Source organism: Plasmodium sp. gorilla clade G2 (assembly GCF_900097015.1).
Source record: "Plasmodium sp. gorilla clade G2 genome assembly, chromosome: 8".
NCBI classification, from domain to species: Eukaryota; Apicomplexa; class Aconoidasida; order Haemosporida; family Plasmodiidae; genus Plasmodium; species Plasmodium adleri (nom. inval.).
The window spans coordinates 408,598-420,000 of NC_041700.1; the positions used below are offsets into that span (position 1 = coordinate 408,598).

The 11,403-nt window shown below is 18.0% G+C and overlaps 4 protein-coding genes across 4 annotated transcripts in view; 1 reads left to right on the forward strand and 3 right to left on the reverse strand.

Annotated features, from left to right (window-relative positions):
- Nucleotides 1-1,368: 1,368 nt before the first annotated feature.
- On the reverse strand, nt 1,369-1,641 carry PADL01_0809100 (acyl-CoA binding protein, putative; the record flags this gene model as incomplete). Its single annotated transcript, XM_028681428.1, has 1 exon — nt 1,369-1,641. One exon carries the CDS (start codon nt 1,639-1,641, stop codon nt 1,369-1,371), a length of 273 nt encoding a protein of 90 aa, XP_028537807.1.
- A 1,538-nt stretch (nt 1,642-3,179) lies between these two features.
- On the reverse strand, nt 3,180-3,831 carry PADL01_0809200 (apicoplast ribosomal protein L33 precursor, putative; the record flags this gene model as incomplete). The annotated part of the gene is made up of 2 exons (XM_028681429.1): nt 3,180-3,370; nt 3,687-3,831. 2 exons carry the CDS (start codon nt 3,829-3,831, stop codon nt 3,180-3,182), a joined length of 336 nt encoding a protein of 111 aa, XP_028537808.1.
- Nucleotides 3,832-5,063: 1,232 nt separating this feature from the next.
- Nucleotides 5,064-7,859, forward strand: PADL01_0809300 (ABC1 family, putative; the record flags this gene model as incomplete). The annotated part of the gene is made up of 1 exon (XM_028681430.1): nt 5,064-7,859. The coding sequence occupies one exon, from the start codon at nt 5,064-5,066 to the stop codon at nt 7,857-7,859; it is 2,796 nt and encodes a 931-aa protein (XP_028537809.1).
- A 1,020-nt stretch (nt 7,860-8,879) lies between these two features.
- PADL01_0809400 (protein phosphatase PPM5, putative) overlaps nt 8,880-11,403 on the reverse strand; it is a gene marked incomplete at both ends in the record, with an annotated part of 2,530 nt that continues 6 nt past the window's right edge. Inside the window, 4 exons of the mRNA XM_028681431.1 lie at nt 8,880-9,008; nt 9,115-9,289; nt 9,485-10,775; nt 11,373-11,403. The exon at nt 11,373-11,403 is cut by the window's right edge and continues 6 nt beyond it. Of these exons, the coding sequence (XP_028537810.1) occupies nt 8,880-9,008; nt 9,115-9,289; nt 9,485-10,775; nt 11,373-11,403 (1,626 nt within the window). The remainder of the gene's footprint in view (nt 9,009-9,114; nt 9,290-9,484; nt 10,776-11,372) is intronic.

The following is an 11,403-nucleotide window of genomic DNA, read 5'->3' on the forward strand; positions in this document are numbered from 1 at the left end:
TATAATTTTTTGTTAAGGTATGAAAAAACCAAAAAATCCAAAAAAAAAAAAACGGATTTTCAAAAATTAGATCATTCTAGGAATATTCTTTCTATTAATGTATTACTAATAATTATAGGGATGAATAAATAAATATAAAAAAAAAAAAAAAAAAATTTTTAATATATAATAATAAAATGAAAAAATGAAACAGAAATAAGTAATAAAAAAAAAATTTTTAAATATAAAAAAAAATTATTAAAAAAATGGATACACTATAAAAAAGACCTACATTATATTTATTTATTGAACACACGATATAAGATTATATATATAATATATATTATATATATATAAATTTTTGAGTAAAAAATTTTTATATTACATGTCACTTGTGAGTTATAAAAAAAAAAAAAAAAAAAAAACTACTACTACTACTACTAATGTATATATAATATATATATATATATATATATTTATATTTATATATATAACATATAATATATATATTATAAATAAAAAATTATATGGCTTTTTCAAATAAAATATTTATATAAATATTATTATTGTTATGCTTAATGTTATATAATTTTTTTCACAAAGCGATTTTGTTAAACTATGATATTATATTATATTATATTATTTTTATTTTATATATATATTTTTTTTTTTTTTATTTTATTTTTCTTGAAATATTTATAATTTTATATTATGAAAAATTAAATAATAAAATTTTAGTGTATCCATATTTTGATAAAAATTTATATAATATTATATATTAATTATATATATATTAATTAAATATATATATATATAACAATATATAATTGGTAACTAAATTTTTACAGGGCATCATAAACATATATGCATATATATTTAATATATATATATATATATATTGTTACACACTCTTTTAAAAAAAATGCATGAACAATGTAAATATTTATTTTAAAATGAGATCTAATAAAAAGATACATTTTTTTTTTTTTACTTTGATATGTATCAAAATAAATAAAAATTACATATAATTATTCCTTTATTATTCTTAAATAAATAAATATATATATATTTATATATATATTTTTAATAAAGTATATTTTCATATATTTTTTTAATATACGATTCTCAGTTTACCATTTTTATGTTTAAACACACGTACACACTAAGTATACACAATAAAATTATAGATAAAAAAAATAATAAAAAAGTAGAATATTTCGTTATAGCTTAAATATTTATATATTCATTATTTTTATGGAAACAGCAAAAAAAAAAAAAAAAAAAAGAAAAGAAAATAATTATACACATAATATATATATATATATATATATATATATATATATATATATATATATGTAATATATTATATAACAGTAAAAAATTTATAATTTATTCACTATCTTTCCAATTTGGAAACAAGGACGTTACAATATCCATATATCTTTTTTGTGCTTCTTCTCTTTCTAAGTTTTCAATGGATTTCCAAGCATTGTATTTTTTTCTATCCTCAATTTTAAACATGCTTGGTTGTTCTATGTTGCAATTACCGACGGTACTCTGCTTATAATATTTGTATAAGTCTAATTTTACATCAACTGATAAATTTACCGTCTTTGGTAATTTGTTTACAAATTGAACGCAATCATTAAATGAATCTTTCATCTTTAATTTGAAGCTAAAAAAAAAGGAGGCACACAAATATAAATGTGGTAAATATAAATTAATAATAAAAATAAAACAAATAAAAATAAAATAAATAAAAATAAAATAAATAAATAAAAACAAGTCAATAAATATAAATTAATAAAACACTTTGTAATAAGATACAATTTTTTTTTCCTTATGGAGAGCTACTCAATATATGAATATATTATCAAATATATACAAAAATGAAAAAATAAAAAAAAATTATATATATGAAAATACTATATAAATCCTAGTAGTATATATATTATATATATATATATATATATTTTATATAATATGTCATAATATAATACATAACATAGTTATATATTTATATAACTTACCGATATTATATATTATATATTATTATTTTATATAAATCCTTTTTGATTATTGTAAAAATAAAAGAAAAATGATTAAAAGCAAAATACAAAAAAATTTATGCTTTTATAAAATAAAATATTTTAATATATATATATATCGAGGTATTTATATGGAAAAAACTTATGAAATGTTGAAAATAAAAAAAATAATTAAAATAATGATTTAACTTTTTCTTTTTTTTTTTAAATATTTCATAGTATTTATAAAAAATATTTTATTTACATATGTAATATATTATTATATATAACTTTTTTTTTTTTTTTTTTATATGCTACATATATATATATATTTTTATATTTATTTAAAAATGTAATTATAATTGTTATATTGAATTTACATACAAGATATTTATATTAAAAATATATACTTATATATATATATATTTACAATATGTATTGGTAATTAATTGAAATGTTTTTTTTTTTTTTTTGTTTGTCCTAAAAAATTACCATAAAAAACAGAAAATAATATATATATATATATAATATATATATTTTTACAATTGTGAATTTATTCATAATATATTATTTTGTAGTATTTTTATAAATATAAAATGTTAAAGGAAAACATATATATATGAAAAAAAAAAAATAATAAAATCAAAATATAACTTGTAAATATTATAAAAAAAATTATTTATTAATATATTGTTGTAAAAAATAATATTTTTATTATAATATTCTTTTGGATTCATGAAATATTTGGATATTTAATATATATATATATATATATATATAATTATTCATGATAAAAAAAGTTATTGGAGTTTTTTTATAAGTTCTTTAAAAAAGAAAAAAAAAAAAATTTACCATTCATATTTTGTTATTTTAAATAAACAACAGAAAAAAAAAAGGATATAATACACATGTATGTATATATATATATATATATATATGTAACACCAAAAAAATAAGCAAAAAAAAAAAAAAGGAAAAATGTAATAAAGACAAATATTTTTTTTTGACAAGTCTAAGAAAATAATATGTCACTTTTATTATTTTCAATCCAAAAAGTAAAAATCATACATACAATAGTATATATTCTATTTGTATATATATAAAAAGAGAAACCAAAAAAAAAAAAAAGAAAAAAGAAAAAAGTTAAAAATGTACCTAATATAATTCAGGTTATTATTTTATTTCAACATGTAATGTTCTTCTTTTAAGATATTTATTGTATTTATATAATTGTAATTTTTTTGGAGTATTATTTTTATTTTTTTCTGTTACATATCTTGATGGCTGTTTTCCCAATTTTCTTGCTTCAGTGCATTCTAATACTATGACTCTTCTGTTCCTTTTTTTTTTTGCATATAAAAGTGCTATATTAAAAAAAAAAAAAAAAATTAATATAAATAAAAAAATAAAAATAAATGTAAATTCAAGAATGATAATTTTTATAAGGTATAATATTTAAAACAAAGAACAAAACAAAATAAGGTACACAATAATACAAAACATATATAATGTTGCGATAGAGGAGGCGAAAATAAGAACCAAGAAATTATTTTATAATCACCAGTTTCATCCATAAATATTAATATATATATATATAATATGTAACTTAATTTGCATATTTATTTATCTAGTAATATTTTTTTAATAATATTTTACTTTTCAATTTTTATTATATATTACCATTTCTTTTATTGTCTGTGTATCTATTTTGATAAATAGGATTCTTAACCATTTTCATATTCTTTGGAATTATGAACAATTCATAACATTTCATTATTAAAAAAATATACAAAAATAAGTAAATGAAAAGATCACATGGTTTCATATTTCTTATTTATATTTTAAGGAAATTAAAGATTTTATAATAAACATATATATATATATATATATATATATATATTATTTTTATATTGACTTTTATTTTAAATAAACATTATATATATTTTTGGAAATATATAAAATGTATACTACTCCTTTTTATCAATCGTAAAATAGTTAGGTACATAATTAGTAATTTAAAGGTCTTTCCACTTTTTCCTTCTTGTTATAAATTTTAAAAAGTACTTTCAAACAATGTAACTATAGTTATTCATTCTTAATCATTCATATATATTTTAAAAAGCTTAGATGGTCTTTCTTTTTTCTTTTTCTCTTCTACTTTTATCTAATTATCTGTTATTTATTATTCTTATTTTTCTGTTTCCTCTTTTTCTTTTTTTTTTTTTTTTTTTGCTATAATGTAATTTCATTCATAAATATTAAAATACCATTCAGTACACCTCAACAAGGCATTTTTGTGTAATACAACTTTTAAAAATAAAAACACAAAAAAATAAAAAATATATAAAAAATAAATAAAATAATAAGATTAAATATAAATATATATATATATATATATATAATACAAGTATTACGTGAACATATAATTTAAACCAAAAAAAATAAATATGGTAAAAAAAAATTCAAATATTGAATTAAAAAAGAAAAGTTTCAATTAGGAAAATTAAAAAATGCATACTAAAAATTAATAAGGAAAAAAGAAATAAAATAAAATAAAATAAAAAAATAATAAAAAAAAAAAAAAAAAAAAAAATATTAATGTGTATCCATATATACAAAAAAAATATATATATAAATTGCCTGTACCTTATAAGTACATATATACATATATATATATATATATATATTATATATATTTCTCCCATTAATTTTCTTAAAATTTATCTCCTTTTCCATAATTCATTTTTTTATAGAAAAAAAATATATATATATATTTATTTATTTTAATTTTTTAATTTTTTTTTCTCATGCGCTATATAATTAAAGTTTCCTAAATGTAATTGTGTATAGGCTCATTTTGTTTTTATTTCTTATATATATATTATATATATATATATATATATATATGTTATTCTTAAAAAAATTTTTTTTTTTTTTTTTTTGTTATTTCCTATATATATATATATATATTTTTTTTATATATTAAACATATATATGTCAATCTTTTAAAAGAACTTTTTTTTTTTTTTTTTTTTTTTTTTTTTTTTTTTTTCAAGTATGAGAATCCCATTCATCATAAAAAAGAAGAAACTACACCTTTTTCTTCTACCAAATAAAAAGAGGTATTATATGAGTTATCGTGAAATAGTAAAATTTAAAAATAATGGTAAGGAAAATAATAAACAATTGAACATAGAAAAAAAAAACATTGGTCACTTAAATAGAGAAGGTTGTGTATCTGTTCATACAACAACAACACCTTTTGAAATATTTAAATGGTCCTACATTTTGAACACAAAAAATGAGAAAGCAATAAATGATATAATAAATCGTCAAGATCAAGAAGAAAAAGTAGAAAAAAAGGGAGAGAAAAAAAAGAAAAGAAAAAAAAACTTAACGATATTAGATATCAATAAAATCATGAATCATTATCGCCTTATAATAAATGTAAATGAAAATGATATATTTATTGAAAAAGAAATACAGAATGCTTTTTATAATATAATAAATGATTTATCTTATTACTTTGATAAATATGATACCATAAGTATGGTATTAAAAAATATAATGAAAAACGAATCCCTTTTTTTTTATTTAATATATAATAATATGAAATATATACACGCTTTACCATTTAAAATGTTTTGGAAATATCAAAACGTAGAAGAATTTTATAAAAATAAAAATATTAATGAATATGATAATGATGAAAATGAATATATATTTAAAAGTGTGGACCTAGGTCAGATAGATGATTTATTAAAAGATGAAGATACATTAAATAATACAATTAATAACAATGAAACAAAAATATCTGATGTTGAATATTCATCTGATAATAAAACGGAAAAGATAAAGAAACAAGAGGGAGATAGATATACCCATTTTTATGACAAAAAGACAATATGTAATTATACTAAATATAATTTTAATGAAAAGAATGTAAAAAATATTATGGATATACCTAATAAATACAACATTTCAACTATTTCATATAAACGTATAAATGATAATAAAAAAAGTAATATTAGTTTAAAAACAAAACATATGAAAGGTAGTATATTCAAAACATGTGAATTATTCAAGAGGAGAGAGAAATATTTTATGAGTACATTAGCATCATCCAATAATGTATATGATAAGATGGAAAGAAAACATTTTAACGAAGAAAAAAATAATCATCAAAAGGAAGAAGAAAATTATAATAAGAAAATAAATAATAATAACAACACAAAATGTAATGATAATAATAATAATAATACACATTGTCATGATAATAATGTTACTAACAATATAGGAGTGGATACAAAAGAAGACGTCATTTCAGATGGGAATGAATTATGTAATAATATAAAAATGGTTGAAGAAAATGATTTTATGTATGATATAAAAATGTTAGATAAAAAAATAATTAATTCTGATGAATCAGAAAAAAAAAATTTTCGTACAAGTAAAGTTCCTGTGTCCCCCATAAGTAGGGCAACCGTTTTTGGTAAGGTTTTTTTTGATATTGCAAAAAATAGTAGTATAGAATATATAAAAAATAAAATAATAAATAAAAATATAAATATAAATAAATATAGTAATAATAATAATCTAATGAATGATGATGTAAATTCTGATAATAATAATTATAGCAATATAATAATGAATGAAAAGAATGCAGAAATTTTGGCAAATGGTTTAAGCAAAATGAGAGGTGTAGTTTTAAAATTAGGACAAATGATTAGCTTACAAGATGAATATTTATCTCCTATATTAATAAAAGCTTTAAAAATTGTTCATAATTCTGCTGATATTATGCCTAAGGATCAATTAATACAAGTATTAAAAAAAGAAATTGGAGATGATTATGAAAACAAATTTGATTATTTTAATTATGAACCATTTGCTAGTGCTTCCATAGGACAAGTACATGATGCTATAATAAATAAAAATAAAAAGGTAGCTGTGAAAATACAATATCCAGGAGTATATGAATCAATAGATAGTGATATAAAAAATTTATTATTTATTAATCAATATACAAATCTTATATTAAAAAATTTATATATAGAAAATTTATGTAATGTTATCAAAAAGGAATTAAAATGTGAATGTGATTATATTAATGAAGCAAAATATTATGCTCTTTTTAAAAATATTTTTAAAAACAGTAAATATTTTTATGTACCATCAATATATCCAGAATATATTACAAAACATATATTAGTAACATCATATGTTAATGGAATTACATTAGATGAAGTTTCAAAGAAATTACCACAACCTATAAGAGATTCAATAGGTCAACGTATATTATATTTATGTTTACATGAATTATTTGTATTCAAAGTTATGAATACTGATCCAAATCTGGGAAATTTCTTATATGATATAGAAAAAGATAAATTATGCTTAATAGATTTTGGAGCTACACGATCATATAAAAATGAATTTGTTGATCAATACTTAAGGCTAGTTAAAGCTTCAATAGAGGAAGATGAAGCAAAAATATATCATTATTCTCTTATGCTTAATTTTTTCAATGGTCAAGAAAATCAAGAAATGAAAACATCACATATTAAATCAGTTATATTAGTTGGAGAACCATTTAAAACTGATATATATGATTTTGGTCATAGAGATATAGCTAAACAAATATATAATCTATTACCTAAAATTATATATAACAGATTAATACCACCTAGGTCAGAAATATATACTTTGCATAGGAAATTATCAGGTTGTTATTTAATTTGTATGAAGTTAAAAGCAAAGGTTAGAGCTGCACAAATTTTTAATTCCATATACCAAAATTATAGATTCACTATAGATGATACTTATGTAAACAGAAACATTAACAGGCAATAAATTAGCTCTACCGCATTAATATAACTATTGTGCATACAAAAAAAAAATATATATATATATATTATATATATATATATATATATAATATTTATTAAATTTTATTTTCAACATTTTATACGCCTCATTAATTAAAACAATCAATTTTTTTTAAAATTCATATATTTATATCGATTTTATATAATTGGTCTTTATAAATATATACCTATATATTTTACATTTCCTCCTTTTTTTTGTTACCTATATAAATATATAAACATTGGAATATTTATTTTTTTGTATACTCAATTGAAGATATATATATATATATATATATATTTTTATTTATTTATGATATTATTTATTCAAACATAATGAACCCTTTTTAAAGGAATTAAATAAAAAAATATAAAAGCCTAAAGACATCTATTGTAAATATAATATAAGAATAGAATAATTAATAATAGTGTTTTATCATTTCAAAAAAAAAAGAAAAGAAGAAAGAATTACATATGTAAGATATATATACATAGGCGGATATTATAACATAAAAAGGAAATCATAACATTAATAAAAAAAAAAAAATTATGAAATGACATATGTGTAACTGTGAAAATGTTTTATAAATTAATGAATGAATAATAAAAAAAAAAAAAATAATAATAAAAATAATACATATATATATATATTTATATAAACTCATTTATTTTATATTTTTAATTTAAAAAAATTATAAAATTTTATTTTATTATTTTATAATTTCTTTCTATAATTTTTGACGGATATATATATAAAAATAAGCTATCAACTCCAACATTCAAAAATAAGAGAAATATATATATGTATTATATATATATATATATATATATATATATACAAATAATGAAGATTTAATACATAATAAAAAAAAAGAAAAAAAAAAAAAAATATTTTAACCATAATGATTATTTATTTTTAACGGTCCCAAAAGTATATTCTATATATGGTGCTAAATGTTTATCAATACACACATAAACATATATATACAAATATATATATATATTTTTATTTTAAATATTTCGATTTTTCGGATAAGTATATTGCTTGTATTGTAATATCGTCCACAATATTTTCTTCTTCGTTTAACCATCGATCCCAGGATTCCCTTGCTAAATTTTCAACAGCATCTTGAACCTTCAAAAAGAAAAAAAAGAAAAAAAAGTATAAAACATTTTTTTAACAATACTGTTTTATATATAATTGTAATATAATGAAAATATTAATAACTACATATTCTTACATTGTTATATCCAAATTCATAAATTAAATTAACTGCTTCTTCTGAAGATATAAATTCCCATACACCATCACTACAAATGAGAACCAGTATGTCTTCATCTTCATTTATATTTACTTCAATAAAATCTGGTTCTGCTATTATCCCTATCTGATGCCCAATGGTGTCACCTATAGCTCTATATAAAGAATAAAATAAAAAATAAATGTACATAAATGAATATAAATATAAATAAATATATAAATATATATATATATATATATATATATATATATATATATATATATATATATATATATATATATGTACATATAGTAGTATTCATTCTCATTTTACAATTTTATTGTAATTTTTTTTTTTATTTTAGTTTTACCTTGACATTGCTAATCCTGGATAAAATTTATTTTTTATGAAAACACGATAGGGTATATCTCCCTCTAACTTCATAACTTGTCCTCCAGAATTTATTATTCTTCTTTTTTCAGCAGCACAATTTGGCTTATGATCTTTGGTTAATTCTACTGCTGATAATTGCTTTGATCCATTTTTTCGTTTTCCAAGAACAGCTCTAGAATCTCCTACATAAGCTACATATAATTTCTTTTCTTTGAACAAATGAACAATAATAGTAGCTGTAGTACCACTCATAGTACTATCAAAGAATATTTTATTTTTTTTCTTTTTTCTTTTTTTCATTTTGTTTTTTTTTTGTTTCTTTTTTTTGGTAGTTAATGATTTTTCTTCTTTAACATCTGTATCATTTTCTTTTTTTGTTTTTTTATTATCCTTATTAAATTCGTCATCAATACTACTATTACTTTCTTCTTCTTCATCATCATCTTTATTATCATTAGATTCATCTTCTTCGTCGTCTTCTTCATCTTCATCATCTTCTATAGTATCATCATAATCATAACTATCATCACTATTTGTATCACTATCAGTATAATTATTATATCCTTGCATATTTTCTAATGTTTGATCGTTTATAACAAAATTAGAATTTATATGGAACTTATTATTACTATTTTTATTTGTAAAAGAATCTAAATATGCATTTGTAGTTCTTTCAATATTTTCATGAATATTTAGAAAGGCTTTTGTAAAAACTTCTTTTGGATTTTTTAAAAAATTTTCGTTCTTAATAATCATATATGGTAGTTCTTTCTGTACATAATTAGAAACATCATGTCCATATGGTCCATGACCATCAAAAATAGCATATAATGCTAGGTTCTCCGTAGTAATAATAATAAAATCATCTTGATTTGGACTTTCTGGTTTTAATCCTTTCCTACATACATATCCAATACCATTTTCATGTAATTTCTCTACAGATCCTTTTATTTTTACACACTTCTTTTCAAAATCTTCTTGGAAATGTGAAGCTCTTACTCCAGCTACAGATGAACGATTTTTTAAAGTTTTTTTCTTCTTATCTAATTTTTTTTTTCTTTCTTCTTCTTCATCTTCTTCTCCTTCAACTTCTTCCTTTACTTCATTTTCGCTTATTTTTCTTGTTGTCACATTTTCAGATGATTCCTTAAATTTATCATCATTGTGTTTTAATTCCTGTATGCTTCTTTTTATTTCTTCAGTTTCATCGGGCAAATCAATTTTGGTGCTAATTGAAAGTCTTCTTCTAGTATTTTTTTTCTCTTTAACTAAAAAAAAAAAAAAAAAAAAAAAAATTAACAAATATATATGATAAAAAATTTTTAAAAGGATTATACTATTAAAAATGTTAAACAAAATGTATACACACATATATACATATATATATATATATATATATATATATATATATATATATATATATATATAATATTAATGTATATAAAAAATAAAATAATCACAAAATGATTTGAATATTATTATTATTTCGATTTATTAATATATATATATATATGAATTTATTTGGTTTTTTTCATAATATTGTGTGTACATAAATATATCATACATGCCATAGTTACAGTGAACAAATTAAAAGAAAAAGAAAAAAATGTAACGGTATAATCTATTAGACAACTTTAACATCAGATGGAAAAATTATACACATATCATATATATTTTTTTATGTAATGACAAAATGTGTAAAAATATTTCCGTTATATTTATAAGATATATAAATAATTATGAATATATAACAAATATTATATTTCATATGTACATATATATATATACATGTACTCATAAGCATACACATAAATATAAAAAAATATATATGTATTCTCTTTGTATATTATGAACACATATATTACCAGAATTTTTTTTAAGAAAAGAGATGCATGT